The 23,495-nt window shown below is 40.9% G+C and overlaps 1 protein-coding gene across 7 annotated transcripts in view; it reads right to left on the reverse strand.

The window, feature by feature from the left end:
* The window catches only part of TBC1D22A (TBC1 domain family member 22A), a 458,897-nt gene that overhangs the window by 270,520 nt on the left and 164,882 nt on the right, over positions 1–23,495 (reverse strand). For 5 of the 7 annotated variants that reach the window (XM_030549251.1, XM_030549254.1, XM_030549253.1 and 2 more), the window contains exon 9: positions 7,230–7,339. In XM_030549251.1, coding sequence (XP_030405111.1) covers positions 7,230–7,339 — 110 coding nt within the window. The remainder of the gene's footprint in view (positions 1–7,229; positions 7,340–23,495) is intronic. The other 2 variants (XM_030549252.1, XM_030549249.1) reach the window with 1 other exon arrangement.

The raw sequence follows: 23,495 nt of genomic DNA on the forward strand, positions 1-23,495 counted from the left end.
ATGGCGTTTGCACAGTTCACCCAGGAAAAAAGGCGTGAAATGGTTGTCTGCTGCTTTCATGGAGGGAGGGATGAGGCTGTACCCAGAACCACCCGTGACAATGATTTTTGCTTCATCAGGCACTGGGCTCTCAACCCAGAATTCCAAGGGGTGGGGGAGACTGCGGGAACTATGGGATAGCTACAGGATAGCTACCCACAGTGCAACGCTCCAAAAATCGACGCTAGCCTCGGACCATGGACACACACCATCGAATTAATGTGTTTAGTGTGGCCACGTGCACTAGACTTTATACAATCTGTTTTACAAAACCGGTTTATGTAAAATCGGAATAATCCCGTAGTGTAGACGTACCTTGAGGAAACAAAGATAACACTGAGAAATCTGAGGATAGAATAGTTACTATTAAACTTTTAAACACTTAAGGGATGGGGAAGAAGAGAGCCTGCTAGAACACATACAAATACTAATCATCTCTCTAACTTGTGAGCAAAGGTACCCTTACAGCAGAAATCTCAAGACACCAAAAAACAGCATGAGTAAGGCTATGTCTACATTACGGAGCCTATGCCAACATAGTTATGTTGGCGAAGATATGTCAATATAGCTGCCAAGTGTAGATGCAGCTTACACCAACAGAAGATTTTCTAGTGTAGGTCCTCCACTTCCTTGAACCTCATTAGCTACATTGAAAGAAGCCCCCTTTCATTGACACAGCTGTGTCTACAGTGGGGGTTTTGTCAGTATAGTTGTGTCAGTCTGGGTGTGGTTTTTCACTCCCCTGACTGACGTAGCTGTGCTGAAATAGCTTAAGTGCAGACTCAGCCTAAGTCCTCTAAAGTGAAAGATAAGGAATAAGAAACTGGGTCAACTTATCTGGACATAAACCAATCAGCAGCAAACATAAAAGTAGGCTTCCCTTTCCTGTCAAGAATCTTAAGTATATCAGAAGACCAATACCAAATACTTAATCTATTCAGGGACTCAGCAGCAGTATATATACTGAAAAAAGTGTGTCATCCAACTGAGCACACACATCTACACACATTTTCAAAAGAACGGGAGGAAAACTAAAGGTATTCTCAGTCTTAACAATCCTAGATAGGCTACTGATAAACCCATGCCTCAGTACCTTTCTGAACAACTTTGGAATCAGACAGAATTAGAATTAGACAGCTATGAGGAAGAGAGGTAACAGAAGAAATAATTTTTCCATAAAAAAGGCAAGCAAATTCAATTTGGGCCTCACTCTGCTATTGACTCTTATTTTTTTTGAGAGACAAGAGTAAATGAACTGGTACTGCACTCCTAAGGGAAGAAGTAGTAGTGTGACACATCACCTCCATATTGGTGCACACAACAAAATTCATGTAATGGGGGTGGGGCCAAGAGGTTCAGAGTATGGGAGTGGGCTCTGGGCTGGGGCAGAGAGTTAGATGCAGGGGGTGAGGGCTCCGGAGTGGGGCAGGGGCAGAGGCAGAGGGTTAGATGCAGGGGGTGAGGGCTCTGGAGTGGGGCTGGAGATAAGGAGTTGGGGGTGCAGAAGGGTGTCCCAGGGCTACAGCAGGAAAGGGGGTACTCCACCCAGTGCCTCTCCTCACCAGAGCAGCTCTGGGGCTGGGGCTGCAGGATAGGCACATCTTCCCCGGCACCAGCAGGTTTAGGCTGGGGCTGGAGCTGGGTTCGGGCCGGGCCACCCCGGCCACGCCTGGTTGGGGGCTGGGCTAGGTTGGGGCTGGGGGAGAGGGGCACCCATCCCCAGGCTGTGGCAGGTCTCCGGGCAGGTTCCCTGAGCGCCTGTGTGTTTCTAAATAGGCTGCTGTTCGACTGCAAAGCTTACAGGGAACTTAGTTCATCACTGCAGTATCTGAACGCTTTGACCCACCTTTTAAAACTTTTGAACTAGTAGGATTATTTACATGCATCTGACGCAGTGGGTATTCACCCATGAAAGCTCATGCTCCAATACGTCTGTTAGTCTATAAGGTGCCACAAGACTCTTTGCTGCTTTTAGGATTATTTAAACACCCTACAGCCACACTTCAAACAAAATATCAACAGCCCTGTTTAGGTTGTAAACTCTTTAAGATAGAGTCTGTCTCTCACCATGGGGGTGTAGAGTGCATAGCACAATGGGGCCCTGAACTTGTTTGGGACTCTCTTTGTGCTACTGTCAATCATTCTAGGTATGGTTTGGGAGGGGAGGAAGAATGGGAAGGCAGCAGGTTATTTGGTTTTGAATATAAATAATGTTCAAACAGAATTAAATTAACTTTGTTTGGTCACACGGACAAAAGAAGTAGGAAAAATAACTGACAAGTGCAAGCTACTTAAATGTAAGAGATGTTTGTTTCTTTGCTTTACAACAACTTACAAAGTAAAATATAAAGAGAACCTAGAGTGGGCCCAAGTCACACTCACTTCCTTGTATACTGCCAGGCTTAATTTTGTTAGCCTAAAAAGCCACCCATGATAGATGGGTGCATCCTTGGATATTTCTAGTGGCAATTAATGCACTATATAAAATGTCTTAACATATCCACATATTTCAAATGTTCATTGCTGCATCTCAAGCCTATTACTACTAACTTCTTTCATCCTCACAAAAAAATAACCAATTGATCCAAACATACTAGTTTGTGTGCACAAGTGAGACTTGGAGGAGTGATCACTGAACTCACTTTTTGCAGGCAAGAGGGATAGCAGTATACATTAGGGAAAGTGCAACTAAATTGTTTGGGGTCTTTCAGGGAAACCAGGTAAAAGAAATAATATAATGTATTTTTTTCCATTGTTAATTAATACTGAATTGATCATGCACTCAACTCCCAGAGCATTCTTTGCGCTACTACTGCCAAGCAATTATTTCTCTCTTTTTGTATCTTCATATGACTGGTTATGCCTTGTTACTTCTTCTATCAAGCGTGTACTATACATCTTTTCTCATTAGGAGAACACATTATACATTTATTTTTTCATTCTCACAAGATTTTTTTAAAAGAAGTATTACGAGAGCTTATTTTATATGTTTGAGCTATAAGTGCTTTGAAATGTGTCATTTATGAAGTCTAAAATAGGCAATGAATCACATTTTACAGAGGTCAAATTAAAAAAACAAAGCAGGCTACATTTTTCAAATGCTGCTATTTACTTGACCTTGGATCAGGATAATGATGTTTACAACACCCTAGGGAAAGTAGAGTACTTTTCTTCCCTATATGTTTCATAAATAATTTTATTAAAAAGTGAACCTCTTATGACCTTAATTAGTTCACGGCCCTTCTGCACAGTGCCTAACCCAAGGAAACATTCAAATTAGAAAGCAAGAAAGCGTTATGGAAGAATAATTCTTTTATAAATAGTAATGGGGCCAAGAGCACAGCAATGCCTTCCCGTATATACACTCTAGTTAAGGACCCTGCTGAGTCACATTAGAGTAATTTAACTGACAAACACAAATAGGAAATTATTGTAAATACTTTGGTGTTTTATACAAAGATGATCAGCAGCAGTCAGCAATTCCTCACCAGCAGAATGGTAAGAACAAAGACATACTACTGTGGCTACAGAATTACCAAGTAGGCATGGAATATATGTCATCTTTCTACTTTCATATAGATGTACAATTTCTATTCCAGGAAAGTAGCATACACTAAGTCATGATAAAATAAAACTACAAATTAATAAAGGCTCTATGGTTTAAACATAGTAGTGTGAGTTGTTCATTTTTAACCAAGATCCAGAAAGGGTCAAGGCAAACCCTATTACCTCCAGATACACTGAAAAAAAGTGGAACTAGTATACTCATTTTAAACTCTAGACACTGCTTAAACCAGCATCAGAACATGTATATTTACAATTAATATGCCAAATCACAATCTGTTACAACTTCAGTCCAGCGCCTAGAACAAAAAGTACAAGATGCATTCTTCACGGACTGAGCACTTCTTCGAAAAGTGTGTCATCAATTACTACAGCCTTAAAAGAGAACATGCATTATATCGGTTCTGGGTTGGAGGATAAAGTAATGATGGTCAGCTCATAATAAGAAGAAAGAACAGGAAATACTAGGTATTATATTTTCTAATCAGTGGCTTTCTAAATTTGGCAATGATAAGCCTCTACAGCAAGGGTCAGCAATCTCTGGCACGCGGCTTGCCAGGGTAAGACCATGAACAGAGAACCTGGAGGATAACTGTTGCAGAGTGTATGGGGAAGGAAACTGGACAGAGTACAGCCTAGGTGTCAGAGAAGGAGATATATCAGGACATAATGGGGCTTCTCTGGCAGCCAACACAGATGCTACAGGCTCTCATGGACATTCAGGTTCAAAAAACCCAGACTTATCTCCCTTTGAGTCCATGGAGAACTGCAGTATAGCACCTCCCTACACTCCCCATCCCCCCCAACATCGGGTGCTAAGTTCCTACCCCTGACACTCCACACCAGGGAAAATTAAGGACAAACAGTGACCTGTGAAAGCCACAGTTGAAGTATGGGTAGCTAAAACAGATATGAATGTTCCTTCTTTAAATCTGTTCCATAAATTTATTAAAGTTTTAATGTATTTGCTTTTAATTTGCACAAATTTTTGAAGTATTTTTGTTACTTGATAAAACTCTATTGTTTGGAATATTATTCATCTTTATTGGTTCCCAACTTATGCTGCAGAATGGCTAGTGGTATTGAAAGCACTCACTTAACATGCGATTGTACACTTGGACACAGCTCATGGGATAGACACAAAACACAGTGCAAAAATCATAAATGTTCAGCAAGCAGCACAAAATTAATAGTCGCATTGTTAGTGTTATATTCATAGATATGCACCAAGTGCCACACAATTCCTAACAGGCTCCCAAACAGCAGGGCCAGATAGAGCACAGTACACCAAATACATTACAGTGGCTCAGTCTTAAAGTCCGCTTTAGCCTCCCTGAGCAATATAGCTGTGTTGAACTCTTCTGACAGCCCTTGTATCTGGCTATTCAAACTCAGCAGAAAGCCACTCCACCTCCAGTCTGGCAGCAACATTTCCCCTTTGTTTCACAGATACTATGCAGGACACAGCATACACCTATTGCCATTAGGATATTTTTCTCCCTGAGATCCAATCTTTTGAGTAAACAATGTCAGTGCCTCTTCAATCTACTGAAAGTACACTCAACTGTCACCCTGCATCGGCTGAGCCAATAGCCGAATCTTTTCCTTGCAGTGGTGGCCAGTGTATGGCTTCATGAGTCAGAGGAATATGAGGTAGGCTGGGTTCCCCATGATCACTACTGGCATTTCAACATCGCCAATGGCAATCCGCTGGTCAGGAAATAAAGTCCCTGATTGTACCTTTTCAGCAGCCTTATGTTCTTAGAGATGTGAGTGTAATCCACCTTCCCTGACCAGTTAACATTGATGTTGCTGAAGCATCACTGGTCATCTGCCAGCATTTGCATTAACCATAGAAAAAGAGCCCTTTCTGTTGATGTGCTCTGGGGCCAACATTTACAGGTGCTCCATGAAAGCCTTCAGCCATCTTGAATTGGTTCTTTCTATGCACAGCAATCTGTCCTCCAGAAAATCATTATGCTCTCTCTGGCTCTGCGAATACCCGAAGGCTGTGCACCTTGTGTTTGCAACACTCATGACAGTACAGAGCTGTGCAGGCTCCAGGCTTCTTCCAGAGATCTGCAAATTCATGTGATTTTCAAAATAGGCATGAAAATTATGGGATAGAGATAGCATTATGGGATGAAGAAAAGTGCATAAGTCCGAGTCATCCCTTAACAACTCATTTCTGCTCCATTACGCATTGCCAAAACTTACCAAAACAGAGCATGCTGGATGGTGGTGAGTTGCACACTGATATAACTACACATGGTGCATCACACTGTGCAGTCAAACAAGGACTTCTGCAGTGCTGACACAAGAGAGCCAAGTATGAACACACACAAGCAATATATCAACTACAGTGGCTTTATGCCAAGATAACTTGCATCAGCAAAAGTTTGTAGTGAATGTAATTAAATGCATGCAATTTGCTTTGTAAACTGAAAACTAAACTAAAAACACTAACAAGATTTTATTGTGGCACCTTAGAGACTAACAAATTTATTTGAACATAAGCTTTTGTGGGCTACAGCTCACTTCATCAGATGCATGCAGTGGAAAATACAGTAGGAAGATATACATATACACACAGAGAACATGAAAAGATGGCTGTTACCATACACATTGTAACGAGAGTGATCAGTAAAGGTGAGCTATTACCAGCAGGAGAGAAAAAAAACTTTTTGTAGTGGTAATCAAAATGGTCCATTTGCAGCAGTTGACAAGAAGTTGTGAGAAACAGTGTTTTTTTTGGGGGGGGGAATAAACATGGGGAAATAGTTTTACTTTGTGCAATGACCCACCCGCTCCCAGTCTTTATTCAAACCTAATTTAATGACGTCCATGTTCATGTTAATGCATAGACTAATCTAAACCTCTAAAAATCTTATATTTTGACTATTTTTGGATCTAACAATTTATCTCTTTTGGATGGTGCAGGTCCCCTCTATTCAAAACAGGTAAGTTTAACTGAGGCTTTATTTCCTCATGTAGATGGTTCTAACTTTTATAGACACAGTTTTATTCCAACAGTTCATATATACAAAACCTGTATTTTAATTACTGCATTTGGTCATTTGGTGCATTTGACTGCACTTTGATTTTATAGGGGAAATGATGAACAGACACCACCACAAGATACCCTACAAACAAACTAGGGTACTAAAAAAAGGTTTTTAAAATGATTTAAAAAATCATGATAGCCTATATTTAAAGGTTAGTCTGCCAGAAAGTGGATTTTGTTTAAAATAGTCAATTACAAAAATCCAGTTTCTCATTGTCTTTCATTGACCATTTTATGTGCAGACTTCAAACAACAACAAATGAAACAAAATGCTGCTCTACTAATAGACGCCAAGTGCTTAAAATGTCTCTGGAATCACAACCTCCAATTTCATACTCACATATCATAATGTATTGAGACATATTGAAGTTCGGTACAAAAAAAAAAATTGTGCAGCACTTTTCAAAAAACCCATCACCAAATTCATGGCAGATTTCCACTATGGGGAAATTTATGTTTTCCTCTATTTTTCTTACATGTACTTTTTCTCAACATCCTTAAAGTAGTTCAAAGCTACTAATCAGTTATCTTCACTAGTTAAGAACAGGAGAAATCAATTTACCTGAATGCCATCAAGCAACTTGCTCATGCACCAGTAACTGTCAGCTTCAATGTTCTGCAGCACTTCTTCAGGCAGACTGGAAACATCAAAATTTTCCACTTCTTCTTCTGCAGTGGAAAAAGAAAGAGGAAAAAGACAAGTCAATGAAGTGCACAGAATAAATAAAGCAAGGTTGAGAAAAATAATTGATAACAAAGACAGCCAGCTTGTATTCACAATCTTCAAAACCAGTTCTTTAACAGGGACTAAATGCATCATTTATTGCTCAACTGTGTCATTTACAGGTTCTAAATGTTAATGAATATTTAATTTATTGCAGACTGTGAAAATCCTGAATCATGTCCAATTAATTAGAATTCATATACAATAAATTATATAATTCTAGACATTTCACACTTGAGAGAGGAGTACCAAGAGCAATAAAAATAGTCTTCTAAAATATATAAATTTTTTTTTAAATTACTCTGCAGAGATATTTGTGTATGTGGGTGTTAGTTATTTTCTTTAAAAAAAAAAAAATATATATTCTTTCAAGGCACGGATTGTCTCTTTTCAATGTTGGTACAGTGCCCAGCACAATGGGCCCTAATCCCAGTTGGGGCCTTTGAATGCTATAATAATATAAATATTTTCTAATAATAATAAAAGATATGAATAAATGAAAATTCTAATAATGTGCTCAATGCATCTCAAACAGCGACAGTAAGAAGATGTGCATTTGGCACAAAAATTATTCAGAATATATACCTGACGCACATTTTTTAAAGCTGGTTGCTACAACCACTATCATGCCCTAGATATGCCTTAATCAACTGCAGTGATGTCCAACTAGTGATCTTTTATTTGTAACAATTGTGACCATGGGGAGTGACTGTCTTAAGATGCAACAAAGAGTCCTGTGGCACATTAAAGATTAACAGATGTATTGGAGCATAAGCTTTTGTGGGCAAATACCCACTTTATCAGACGCATGTAATGGAAATTTCCAGAGGCAGGTACAAATATGAAGGCAAGAATCAGTTTGGAGATAACGAGGTTAGTTCAATCAGGGAGAACAAGGCCCTCTTCTAGCAGTTGAGGTGTGAACACCAAGGGAGGAGAAATTGCTTTTGTAGTTGGCTAGCCATTCACAGTCTTTGTTTAATCCTCAGCTGATGGTGTCAAATTTGCAAATGAACTGAAGCTCAGCAGTTTCTCTTTGGAGTTTGGTCCTGAAGTTCTTTTGCTGCAGGATGGCTACTTTTACATCTGCTATTGTGTGGCCAGGGAGGTTGAAGTGTTCTCCTATAGGTTTTTGTATATTGCCATTCCTAATATCTGACTTGTGTCCATTCATCCTTTTACGTAGGGACTGTCCAGTTTGGCCAACATACATAGCAGAGGGGCATTGCTGGCACATGATGGCATACATTGTACTGGTGGACGTGCTGGTGAATGAACCGGTGATGTTGTGGCTGATCTGGTTAGGTCCTGTGATGGTGTCGCTGGTGTAAATATGTGGGCAGAGTTGGCATCGAGGTTTGTTGCATGGATTGGTTCCTGAGTAAGAGTTGTTATGGTGCAGCGTGTGGTTGCTGGCGAGAATATGCTTAAGGTTGGTGGGTTGTCAGTGGGCGAGGACTGGCCCGCCTCCCAAGGTCTGTGAAAGCAAGGGATCGTTGTCCAGGATGGGTTGTAGATCACTGATGATGCATTGGAGAGGTTTTAGCTGAGGACTGTAGGTGATGGCCATTGGAGTTCTGTTGATTTCTTTCTTGGGCCTGTCTTGTAGCAGGAGGCTTCTGGATACACATCTGGCTCTGTTGATTTGTTTCCTTATTTCCTCGTGCGGGTATTGTAGTTTTGAGAATGCTTGGTGAAGATCTTTTAGGTGTTGGTCTCTGTCTGAGGGGTTGGAGCAAATGCGGTTGTACCTCAGTGCTTGGCTGTAGAAGATGGATTGTGTGGTGTGTCTGAGGTGGAAGCTGGAGGCATGAAGGTTTTCGGTATAGGGTGGTGTTAATGTGACTATCACTTATTTGTTCTGTGGTGTCTAGGAAATGGACCTCCCATGTAGACTGGTCCAGGCTGAGGGTGATGGTGGGGTGCAAGCTGTTGAAATCATGGTGGAATTCTTCCAGAATCTCCTTTCCATGGGTCCAGACGACGAAGATGTCGTCAATTTAGCATAGGTAGAGAAGGGGCGTAAGTGGATGAGAGCTGAGGAAGCATTGGTCCAGGTCAGACATAAAAATGTTGGCATATTGTGGGGCTATGCGGGTGCCCAAGTCGGTGACACTGGTCTAGAGGTACATATTGTCACCAAATTTGAAACAATTGTGTGTGAGGATAAAGTCACAGAGCTCAGCAACCAGTTGTGCTGTCATCATCATCAGGGATAGTGTTCCTGACAGCTTGTATTCTATCTGTGTGTGGGATGTTTGTGTAGAGAACCTGAGGAAAGTGGCCTGTATAATTCGGTATTGGAGAGTTGTCTGGCAGCCTCCTTCATGACGACTGTCATTTCAACCCTCAGGACCGATACATAGAATGCTTCCACTGATGTGCACAGACAGAAATTGTGGAAAAACAACATTGCTTGCCTCAACCTCAGTCGTGCAGAACGCAATGCCATCCACAGCCTCAGAAACAACCCTGAAATTATAATCAAAGAAGCTGATAAAGGAGGTGCTGTTGTCATCATGAACAGGTCTGACTACCAGAAGGAGGCTACCAGACAACTCTCCAATATCGAATTCTACAGGCCACTTTCCTCAGATCCCACTAAGGAACATACTAAGAAACTGCACTCAAGACACTCCCTACACTAACACAAACACTCTTCGAGCCTCGACCGGGGTTATTCTATCTACTATCCAAGATCCACAAACCTGGAAATCCTGGATGCCTCATCATCTCTGGAATTGGCACTCTCACTGAAGGACTGTCCAGATATGTGGACTCTCTACTCAAGACCCTATGCCATCAGCACTCCCAGCTATCTCCGTGATACCACTGATTTCCTGAGAAAACTACAACGCATTGGTGTTCTCCCAGAAAACACCATCCTAGCCACCATGGATGTGGAGGCTCTCTACAGGACTCTTTGTTGCTTTTTACAGATCCAGACTAACATGGCTATTCCTCTGATACTTGTCTTAAGATGAAAATTGTGCTCCGTAAGTTATTTCCTGTAATTCTTAAACTGGAGAGTTTGAACAGAATACCATCACCTCCCCAATAGCTGCCCACCACTTCCCTGCAGCCTAAGAAACAGCTGGTAGTGCTCTAAGTAGCCGCTGTCCCTTCCCTTCCCTGTTACAGCTGAGCAACAGTTCCCCTGCTAGCTACCTGCCACATCACAGGAGGGTGAATAGCTCCGGCTGTCCCATTGTCTGCCAGGCTTTGTGAGCTAGAGCTGGTTGGGAATTTTTCCACCAAAACTTTGCTGGAAAATGCAGAGTCACCAAAACAAACTTTTAGTAGAAAATTATCCTTTTTGATGAAAAACTTTGATGGGAAAGGTTTCTCAGATCCATGATGGAATTTCTGGTAAAAACTGCAGTGAGAGCGAGAGATTCTGCAGGTCAGAGGTTAGCCACCTTGGATGTAACACACCCCATTTCAAGTCCCTGCTCTGAATGACAAGTCTCCCACAGCCCAGATGAATTCCCTGTCCACCAGGCTATAGAGTCAGTGTCTCTCTGGCCCAATGAATATTTGATTATTTATAAAAGTGGAACAGCTAGAACAGGATGGAGGGACGGGGTGGAGAGACAGACAGACAGACACTACAGCCCAATTATTAGGTGTTTAAGAAGCCAACCTGAAGGAGCTTGAAGATAACAATAGGATGCCTGGAATTTCTGCCTCTGCCTGCACAGCAGTATTCAAATTGGAATTCTATCCATGAAGTAAAATTTCAAAATAGAATTCTCTCTTCAGGACAGCAAAACATTCTCTGCCTGGAATAACCCTTATATCATCAAATCTACATTCAGCAAGTGTGTGTCTGGATATCAGACTGGACCTTGTTGCAGAAACTCATATGTGATGGTAATTTCACCTGTTCAAGTAAAGGACTAGTCATTTCACAGAAATGGCTGCCTGATGGTGGAGAGGCAGCCATTATTGCCCTTTCTTCATCTTATGGATGCTTTTGGAAATCGAACGATCTGGAGAGAGAGAATCAAGACGCATATAGCACTTTGGAGCAGGGATTGTCCCTGATTTTTACTAAAAATACCCTGGGGAGGCCAGGCACTCCTGGGGGCTTGCAGCTGCTCCAGCCCCACCGGGTCTGACCTGACCCTAGTCACTGCTTCAGCCTGGGGCGACAGCGGCTCCAGCCCTGCCCCAGAAGAAGTTGCACAATCCGTGACCTCCATGACAGAATTGTATCCTTAACTATTGTTGAGGCATGGTGAATATTGTGTGAATGTGGATGAGCAAGACAAATCTCACTTAAACTGTAAACTCTTTGGGGACAGGACCATCTTTTTGCTCTGTGTTTTGAACAGCATCTAATGCAGTCCAGTCCTAGCCCACACTGGAGTGCCCAGGTGCTACTACAATACAAATAATTAATAACTATCACAAATATTCCTATATTCACCCTTTATCCATGATAAAAGCATGTTTTAATATTCTAGAAGTGCCTCAAACAACAAACAAATACTTTAAAATGAGCAAAAGAAAAACTGAGCATGTGTAATTTTTGCATCTGTCTAGTGGATTAAGAAGGAACACCAGGTTTCCAAATATGTAAAAAAGCCTTTGTTTTCTCTGCTTGTTCTTTACACTAGATATGTGAGTGTTGTATGCACAGTTTTTCCTGAAACACTCGGCACAATGCTGGAGGAAACGTTCATGACATCATAGATATCAAGAAACTGAAAAACAGAAAAGGGAAGCGTTCTAAAAAGTAAGATGGGAGAGAAACAGAAGGATTACTACTTGATTGATATTCTTTTGAAGTAATAAAGTACTATTTCATTTTAAAGCTTTTCTAAGTTTCCCATCAGAAAACAAAGACAACTTTCAAATAGTATTTGTAGGAGGATTGGTTTAAACTTTTATGCAATGAGTTCAATTCATAATAATAATATAAGGATTAAATAATGTGTGGATGAAAAAAAGCAACAGGCAAGTGTATCAGTATGTGGGGGAAGAATCACTATATAAAAGTTCCCAATTATAATGTGTCTCAGCAATGTTTCTCATTTTCCTCAGTTTCCTGTGGAGATTTTCATCATATTATCTATGGAAGTGTAGAAGACAGCAAAATAGATGCCTGAAGAAAACCTGCTGTGACATGGAGTTAAATGACATGCTGATCTGAGTGTGTATGTTACTGCACGTATTGCCATTAGCTGTTTACTCCCTCCCAGTTTATTACCCTATACTTGTGAAACCGCCCTCTGGGTGAAAGTCAGTAACTCATTAAGGAAAACTCTAAACGCACACTCCACAGGCAGCAGCAACATGACAAAATGAAAAGAAATTAATTATAGCTTGTTACATGTACATTGTCCTGATGATCCTATCAAATAAATGGGTTAAATAGATGTGATTGTATTAAAATTCCTCAAAATTAAGAATGAGTGTCAGATTGAGATTAAGGCCACTCATCCTTTTTGGTGGCTCTGTTTAACAGTTATAATGAAATTCATATTAGTTTCCTCACTCTCTGCCTTTTAAAAGTATTTCTTGATTGCTGGAAGAGGAACCCCCCAGTTTTCAGTAGAGACTGTAAGCAGATCTACCATGGAAGTAAGAATAAGGCATTAGCACCTGCTGCATGAGAGAGGCATTTAAAAAAAAAAAAATAGGCCACTACTATTGTGAAAAGTTTGTGAATATGCACAGTTAGAACTGGATGTGGAGGACAAGACCTAGTGCTCCCAGTGCTGCTCACCCAATGCCAACAACTGACAGTAGGTATTTTAGCACTGGTCTACACTATTACCTTATATTGATATAGTAACATCACTCAAGGGTGTGGAAAATCCATTCTCTCAAGCAACGCACTTATATCAACGCACTTATATCAATATAGAGGGTGCTATGTCAACGGGAGGGCTTCTCTTCTTGACATAGCTACGCCGCCTCAAGAGGTGGGAGTACCTCAGCCAACAGGAGAATCTCTCCCATCAGCAAAGGTAGCTTCTTCCCTAAGCGCTACACTAGTGCAGCTGTGTCACTGCTGTAATGTAAATGTAGACAAGCCCTTAAAGAACCAAGTACAGTTACTTGCATTCCTAACCTACACTCTACAACTTTTGGACTTTTTCATATGCTAATAATTAATGAGAAATCATTTCCAGTGTTAAACTGCCAAATATGTAGTTTTGTCCAAACAATTTTTAAACTTTTTAGTAACATTACCAATCCTGCACTATATTTTTCTTCTTGTGGTTTCTAAACATATTCCAGTTCACAGAGAATTTGGTCCATTAACTTGGTCAGTTGAAAACTGGAAAATAAACAACATGAAGCATGGTTCTTTTTATCTAAATAACATGAGGTTGCTTCCTATTTATAAGATAATAATATCCTGAGTTTCAAAAAAAAAAAAAAAAAAAAACAGACTGAAAGCCTGAGGTATTCTTATGTGGGGTACTGTTATTGCAGATTTAACTGGCAGCACTTTCCAGGAGTAGTTATAATGAAACATATTCCCTCCTCTGTACTCTGATAGGCAACTAATCTCATAACTGTGTCCAGATGCCTACAACAACAACAAAAACCCAGAAGCCTTTGTCCTAATCTCCTCCATGTCATATCACCCTACCTAACTGCAGCTTTCACGTCATCATATCCTGTTCCTTCTGACCCCTGGAGGAAGATTTACTACCTCTTTCCCATGCCACAAAGAACAATACTTTTAAAATTAAATATATTTCACATCTAGAGTTTGATGGAATGACAATGTAGAGGAGGAGGAAAGTTGTTTGTTATGAATTTTAATGGGAATTCTTGAGAGCAGAAGCCAATTAGAGAGGAAAGAGCTGCATAAACATTGTATAGGTACTGAGAAATAATTATAGTGAGATTAAACAAATATGTGCACTGATTGGTTAACAACAGCTATCACCCAATCATAGTATAGATATTTACATCCTGTATGGTAGAGAAATAAAGGGTCTTTATGCAAATTGCAATCTTTCTGCCACAGTTCAAAATTGCATAATTGAGAAATGACAGCAAAGTTATGGGTCAGCAACTGTAGATTATCCCTATGCTGTGTTTGGCTGAGATAATTTCATTTCTGTACATTCTATTTATCTTGAACATCCTGCTAGATATCAGTACTATAGTTCAATTATGGCATTTACTTGGTTGTAAAAATCTATTTTCAGCATTTTTTAAAAATACACTAACTTTCCAAATAATTCACCTTTTTAGTGAAAGTTCCTATGCTTGGCCCCATTCAAAAGTAAACTTTTTCAAAAGTTTAATCAAAAACCACTCACCAATTGCCAAATTACACAGAATTAGCTCTTTCCATTAAAAGAACTAACATTTCATAGGGCCTTAGCTCTTAAATAAACTAAGGAAATGTAAGGAACACTTTAAATGTTAAAATTTTAGCTTTGATCCTGCAAACACCCATGCAGACAAACCTTTCCCACCATGTGGGACCCCACTGACATCAATGGAGCTCCAGGCCGGAGCAGGGGACTACCTGAATGGATATTCTTGCAAGACCACTGGTCTTAAAAGCAAAAAGAAAACTGTCAAGAAGTGAATAAGTTATGGTTCTTATAATATTAACCTGCCTACATATATTCAGCAGACTAAACAGTATTCAAAATATTTTATATTTATGTACAATGTGCACAACTTAATTTGATAAGAATCTCAATATGTCTCTATTAATGCAACATGAAGTCAGTTATCCAAAATTCAGAGCTTATCTTTAAAAACACATACAATAAAAAAAAAAAAGTACTGAGACTTTCGGTCCAATTCTGTAGCTTTTAATGGATAGCTGCAATTAAAACAGTGGGACTGCACACACACATGGATTATTTATGTAGTGTAATGTTTACAGGATCAGGCCCTTTAATATTCTGTAGTAAACAAGCTCCTCTGGGCATCTCTCTGAAGAAAGTCAAGAGTATTCTGTAACTTAGGTTATGTCTACACGACCATTTATGTTGATATAACTTGTGTCATTCAGAGGTGTAATCCCCTCTGCTTCCTAAGCAAGATAAATTACACCAATCTAAGCACCGGTGTGGACAGTGCTTTGTTGATGGGATAGCTTCTTCCACTGAGAGAGCTGCAGCTGTTGCTTGCTGGGAATGGACTAATTAAATTGATGGGACAGCTCCCTTGGAATATGTGCTAACTATTTATACTAAACTATCTGTTTGATCTTGTATTTAGCTGTGACGTTCTGGTTACCTTTCCCAGGCCTGAAGAAGAGCTCTGTCTAGCTTGAAAGCTTGTGTCTCTAACCAGCAGAAATTGGTGCAGTAAAAGATATTCCCTCACCCACCTTGTCTCAGGAGAGGGCGGGACAGTGAAGAATATACTTTTCAGAGAAAATTTGTGACTAGGAGTGTGCTGAGGTCACCCTACAAGTAGTAGCCAAAGCTACTGAAACCCAGAGTATGGGTTGCTGATAGGCTGCTAGCATCAGAGTTAGTGAGCCAGGGCTGTAGCTACACACAGACACTCATGGTGTGACATACATGCTGCCTGGCTATTTCTGAGCAGCCCAGGTTGGGAGCTACAACAGCAAAGCATTGAGAGGCACCAAAAGTTACAGGGCAGGTGGTAATAAAATCATTCACTGGTCTGGATTGCATCCCAGAATGTGACACCATAGGTCAGGGGTGGGCAAACTTTTTGGACCAAGGGCCACATCTGGGTGGGGAAATTGTATGCAGGACCGGGGAAGGGGGTTGGGGCACGGGAGGGAGTGTGATGTGCAGGAAGGGACTCAAGGCAAGGGACTGGGGAAGAGGAACGGTGCAGAATGTATGAGGGGGCTCAGGGCAGGGAGTTGGAGTGCAGGAGGAGTGCAGACTGCAGGCAGGGGGCTTAGGGCAGGGAGTTGGGGGGCAGGGTGCAGGCAGGGTTCAGGCTCTTGCCTGGCGCTGCTTACCTAAAAAGGCTCCAGGGTGGCACCCGGGCCAGGGCAGGTTCCCTGAATGCCTGCCCTGGCCCTGTGCCGCTCCAGGAAGCACTGAGGCCCCTAGGGGATGGAGGGTGGAGGGCTCTGCATGCTCTGCCCTTGCCGCACCTCCAGGTACCTCCCCCAAAGCTCCCATTGGCCGCAGTTCCCTGTTCCCATCCAATGGGAGCTGCGGGGGTGGTGCCTGGAGGCAAGGGCAACACACAGAGCCCTCTGCCCCCCCGCCCAAGGGCCACAGGGACACTGTGCTGGCCATTTCTGAGAGCAGCGCGGGGCCCACGGTGCCATGGGGGCAATCCCGCAGGCCGGATCCAAAACCCCGAGGAGCTGGAGCCGGCCTGCAGGCCATGGTTTGCCCACCCCTGCCATAGGTAATTCAAAGTTTGGGGCCCTGTGGGTTCCATTTGAGAGTAGAAATAGGTGATGGTCAAGTATTTCTTTGCTGCAGTTTTGTTTAATTACAAAGAACATATAAAGTTCTGTCTCTCTGAATGCACAGGGAATCCATTTGCAGGAACGGCTTCTTTTGCTCACAGCACCAAGAGCAGTCTTTTCCAGCCTGCACCCTGATCCCCATACTTTCAGCTGCTCTCTCTCACTCAATCTGTTCTCAGCCGCTGTATGTTCTCTCCATTCCCTCCTTCTGCTGCTAGTATCTGGGCACACTGTTAGGCTGTGTTTTAGGTGTGGCCCCTTATAACCAACTTAAATGGGGAACTCATTCACACATTAGTTTAAAAAGGTTTTAATTCAAAGACAACAAGGAATCACACAGCTCATAACAGGCATCTCAAATTGGGCATGTGAGTATTTATGTCTCTGTACCTCAATTTCCCATTTTTTAAGTGTTTCCCCAAATGCAGCTTATTAGAATTTCTCAAAAACATTGAGGGGAGATTACCCTTCTGTTTAGCTTGCAATATATGAGTTGAGAGATTATCTATTTCTCAAATGTGATTATTGTCTCATAAAATAAAGACAAACCAATACATTCCTTTCTAGCTAACTCGAACAAATAATAAATTGGCAAAAGGGACAATTTCTGAACTGCTTGTCATGCAAATACATTCTTGACATTATATAAAGTGCTGTTCTGAAAAAGATTAAATGCAAATGTTCCTGATACATGGGCAATCATACCAGATATGCTTCTTAAACTACTTAAGGAGATCTCCCAATGCTGTGATGATTGTTGTTATACTGTGACTAGAGTTCAAGACGAGACACAGTGTTTATACTCCCTTTGGCTGGGAGAAATTGAGAGCACTTGAAAGGTCATACTCTAGTTTTCATAAGTATAAGAAGTCTCTTCTCTAGGCCACTCAAAGTAATTACACTTGCAGTGACTTGGCAAAAAGCCACTTGCCTTGTCCTCCAGGTCAGAGGTAATTTCACAAACTAATGTGGATGTTAGAATAACTGTTTATAGTATAAGTAGTTCCATATAAATCAGATTAATTTTTAGATCATTATTTCTCAGGCTGAAAAGTAAGACTATTTACATTACTTCTTTAGGAAATTGCATCAATTCCATTCAGCATGGGCAATGTCATCACCCTAGTCATAATAGTCAGAGTCCATTTCCTTTGTGATAAAGTGACTGATCATATGTAACTTTTAGCTGTAATAAAAATCAATAATCTGTAAGAGGTCACTTTTTAAAAACCAAACTAACAAGCCTGATGGAAAACAGGAACAAGAGAAAAGTCATCCTAGATAGTCTACATGGGATATAAGAAAAGGAGGGTGGCACAGAATCAGGACATTACCCACTTAGTCATCATTACTCTGCCTTGATATCAGGCCAAAAAAGTGATACTACAGCCTGAGAATCTGGCAGTAAAGATTCTGGAACACAATAGAAACCTACCTAAATCCCTGGAACACAACAGAAACCTACCCAAATCCCAGCCATGAATGGCACAAGGAAGGCACTTTAAGGAAATCAAACAAACACTCAGCATCTTGGAAATGTAGTATCTCACACACTTCAAGAGCAAAACCAAAATAATTGAATTAGCACAGATAAAATCAGAATGCAAAGACATTTGTTAATACTGCCAACGTGATCTCAAAGGAGGAATCTAATACCAAGATTTGGTTAGATGATGCCATAAGGTCACAGCTAACCTATGTTTGTGTCCTAATATATCAAAATCCTATGTCAGACAAGGAAGGTACAGTGGCCATAACCTTTTTACCCAACTTCCAGTGTAAAAGGATGCACTTCCCAAAAATAGAGACATTAAAGTGAGTCCACCTTATTATGTCAAACTAGGAATGGAAACAGAGGAATACTCTGATAAAGAGGTCAAATCTTATATGGCAGATTTATCTGGTTATCTACCCAGAAGAGAACAGCTACCAAACTCAGTAACGGAAATCTCAAGATTCTTTTCCCTCCTTCATTACCCATGTAGGCAATGCTACTGTCACCTAGCTAGCAATAGCAAGATTTTAGTTCATATTACAGCCACAGCTTGCTCACAGGTCATACTTGGCCCAATCACTCACCCAGCCATCCCCACACAGACAACAGATCTTATCTTAAGCATAGCCTTAGACCTCAAATTTGGAAAAACATCTTTATTCTCCCAGAAGATCACCGCCATTTTAAAAACAAAGGCAAAAGGAATATACAACTAATTGAGCACTTTGGGTTGTTTGTTATCATGTCACCTTGCCGAGCCACTAACCATTGCAGCACTTGTGGAAGTTTTAAAGTACCGATGTGGTACCAAAAAATGTAAATTTTAGGAAGAGTTATAATTGGCACATGTAAACAACTTGAAGCATCTTTTTAACAAAAGAGATACCAGTATGTTTCTACAGAAAGAAAAGAAACACAACTGGACTAAAACAAACAAGAAATTAAATAATAAAATATTAGTTGCAGCAATATATCTAAAGCCCATTATAGAATATATACTGCACAATGCTATTACATGTCCTTAGGAGCTGAAGACAATAAGTATTTAGCTAGAGAATGTGGATTTTACATATCAGCTGACAGAGGTGGTAATGCGTTTCATCTCCCAAGAAGAAAAGGTGAAAGCTGGAAGTGCAGTCTGTGCCAAACGACTGATGAAATTACACTGGCACTTGCAACAACAAGAAGCCAGTCTATTTTCCACCAGAAGTTACAATACACAGAGACAACGACTTTAAAAGAATGAAGGCACCACTCCAGAAGTGCAGGAAAAAAATCTAGGATTGACACTGGAAAGGAGATGACAGAAAAAGAAGTCATGGGGAATATTTTATGTCGCTATGCTTTGCACATCTGCTACATATATCTACTAGTCATAACAACATAGATACTATATTTTGACTCTACGTCATATAGGGAAGGATGTGTGTATCTTTTAAAAAGTAAACATGATAATAGAAATAAGAAATATAGAGCTAGTGGGGACCTCAAAAAGGAATCTAGTGCATGCCCCATGTTTCCACCGACGTGCACGCGCTGAAATTGTGGAAAAACAGCATCATCTGCCCCATAACCTCAGCCGTGCAGAACACAGTGCCATCTGGAGCCTCAGAAACAACAACTCTGACATCATAATCAAAAAGGCTGACAAAGGAGGTGCTGTTGTCATCATGAATAGGTCGGAATATGAACAAGAGGCTGCTAATCAGCTCTCCAACACCACCTTCTACAAGCCATTACCCTCTGATCCCATTGAGGGTTACTAAAAGAAACTACACCATGTACTCAAGAAATTCCCTGATAACCACAAGAGCAAATCCGGACAGACAGCCCTCTAGATCCCCGACCAGGGGCATTCTATCTGCTACCCAAGATCCATAAACCTGGAAATCCTGGACACCCCATCATCTCACACATTAGCACCCTAACAGCAGGATTGTCTGGCTATGTAGACTCCAGCCTCAGGCCCTATGCTACCAACACTCCTAGCTATCTTCGAGACACCACTGACTTCCTGAGAAAACTACAATCCATTAGTGATCTTCCTGAAAACATCATGCTAGCCACTATGGATGTAGAAGCCCTCTACACCAACATTCCACACAAAGATGGACTACAAGCCATTAGGAACAGTATCCCCGTTTCGGGGATACTGTTCCTAATGGCTTGTAGTTTTTTTTTAAATCATTTATCCAGTAGTATAAAACAACTCCCCCCAAATCTTATGATTCACTACATAAAATGGCAAACCTGGTGGCTGAACTTTGTAACTTTGTCCTTACCCATAACTATTTCACATGGGGACAATGTGTACCTTCAAAGCAGCGGCACTGCTATGGGTACCCGCATGGCCCTACAGTATGCCAACATTTTTATGGCTGACTTAGAACAACGCTTCCTCATCTCTCGTCCCCTAACACCTCTACTCGCGCTACACTGATGACATCTTCATCATCTGGACTCATGGAAAAGAAATCCTTGAGGAATTCCATCATGATTTCAACAATTTCCACCCCACCATCAGCCTCAGCCTCGACCAGTCCACACAAGAGATCTACTTCCTGGATGCTACAGTACTAATAAACGATGGCCACATAAACATCACCCTATACCGGAAACTCATTGACCTCTATACTTATCTACATTCCTCCAGCTTTCATCCAGACCACACCACTCGACCCATTGTCTACAGCCAAGCTCTACGATACAATCATATTTGCTCCAACCCTCAGACAGAGACAAATACCTACAAGATCTCTATCAAGCATTCTTACAACCAGAATATCATCTACCTGCTGAAGTGAAAAAAACAGATTGACAGAGCCAGAAGAGTACCCAGAAGTCACCTACTACAGGACAGGCCCAACAAAGTAATACAACACCACTAGCCATCACCTACAGCCCCCAACTAAAACCTCTCCAGCGCATCATCAAGGATCTACAACCTATCCTGAAGGACGATCCATCACTCTCACAGATCTTGGGAGACATGCCAGTCCTTGCTTACAGACAGCCCCCAAACCTGAAGCAAATACTCACCAGCAACCACATACCATACAACAGAAACACCAACCCAGGAACCTATCCTTGCAACAAAGCCCATTGCCAACTCTGTCTACATATCTATTCAGGAGATACCATCATAGGACCTAATCACATCAGCCACACTATCAGAGGCTTGTTCACCTGCACATCTACCGATTAGATATATGCCATCATGTGCCAGCAATGCCCCCGCGCCATGTACATTGACCAAACCGGACAGTCTCTACGTAAAAGAATAAATGGACACAAATCAGACGTCAAGAATTATAACATTCAAAAATCAGTTGGCAAACACTTTAACCTCCCTGGCCACTTGATTACAGACCTAAAAGTCGCAATATTACAACAAAAAAAATTCAAAAACAGACTCCAACAAGAGACTGCTGAATTGGAATTAATTTGCAAATTGGACACCAATAAATTAGGTTTGAATAAAGACTGGGAGTGGAGGGGCCATTACACAAAGTAAAACTATTTCCCCATGCTTACCTCCCCCCCGCCACACACACACACACACACACACAGAGTTCCTTATATCTCCTTGTCAAGTGCTGGAAATGGGCCATTTTCATTACCACTACAAACAGTTATTTTTCTCTCCTGCTGACAACAGCTCACCTTAACTGATCAATCTCCTTATAATGTATATGGTAACACTCATTGTTTCATGGTGCAGGTGGGTGGGTGGGTGTTCCTTCTGTATTTTCCACTCCATGGATCCGATGAAGTGAGCTGTAGCCCACGAAAGCTGATGAAATGGAGTGCTGTAAGCTAAGGCCACAAGTACTCCTATTTTTTTGTATGCACAGAGACATGGACTCCAGCTTCTTTGGTTCTACTAAATGAACTAAACAAATTATACTTACTCTTTCTACTGTATGAAAAACATGCAGTGTAGTAGGTTTTTTTTTAAATCATTTATCCAGTAGTATAAAACAACTCCCCCCAAATCTTATGATTCACTACATAAAACAGTACTAATTTTGAAACATGCATATAAAAACTAAGAAAAATGAAGATATCTGTATTTTTTAAATGAATATTGTGTGTACCTCTGTTTATATAATTACCCATGTCTCTGCTACATGGGTACAGTCAGTTAACTTAGTTCAGGGAAGTTCTCCAGGAAGCCAGATTGTGACTAACTTGATTTCTGATGCTTACTGTATAATATATTGAATCCACTGTTGGAAGTCTACCTCTTACGGACAAGATGTAGATGTCCAATGACAGATAAAGGAACTCTGAAATGGTTAAAAAGGCCGCCTGAGAACTCAGGGGTGGAGATAGTGACTAATAGTCAGACTCAGACAGAGGCAGCAAAGAGTGTAGACTGTCCTTCCCAGCTCCAGCGCTGTGGGTGCTTACGACAAGTAGGGCCTATCAAAAGGTGCAAGGAAATGGAAGGGAAGGCCTTTAGTTGTTTTAGCTCTTTCCCCCAGTGATGTCCCTATGGATAAATAAATACTTTGTTTTCAAAAGGCTGTTCAGTCTCATGGCATGTTCATGCTAATCACAGGCCAAGAGAAGGCTATCGCTGCAACCAAAACCTAGCTCGACCTGCTGAAGACTCAGCTGATGAAATGGAGTGCTGTAAACTAAGGCCTAGTCTAAAAGTGGGATGATTTGAAGGATACCACCCTGAGAGAAGTACAGGATCAGGTAGTTCAGGGAGACAGAAAGGGTCAAAAGGTACACTTCACCTTGAAACAGAAAAAAAAAAAAAAAAAATCTTCTAAATACAACATAAAAATGCAAGTAATGCTACATAAATAGGACTGAGTCATGCAAAGGATTTAAAATGTTATGGTTACAGTAGGCAAACAAAAACTTTTAAAAAAACTTTTTTAAAAAAACTGAACATATATTCTTCTTCTTAAGATACTATTTCCCATATTCCTATTGTTACAGTAATTTCACTCAAGTATACCAAAGCATCTTTGGGTAAGTGAAAGTCAAATTAACAAGCCACCTTTGTAATAATGAATCAAGAAATCATAATTTGAATTTCTCATAAGGAATAACATACCATATAACATTAGACTGTGTATTCCATTAGCTTAACTTAATCACACAACTACCAACACCTTAATACAGTTACTAGAATTACAAAGTTCGTCTACAAATTGAGGAGAACGGCTCTTGCAGTCAAGAACAGCATTTC

Source organism: Gopherus evgoodei, chromosome 1 (assembly GCF_007399415.2).
Source record: "Gopherus evgoodei ecotype Sinaloan lineage chromosome 1, rGopEvg1_v1.p, whole genome shotgun sequence".
NCBI lineage: Eukaryota > Metazoa > Chordata > Testudines > Testudinidae > Gopherus > Gopherus evgoodei.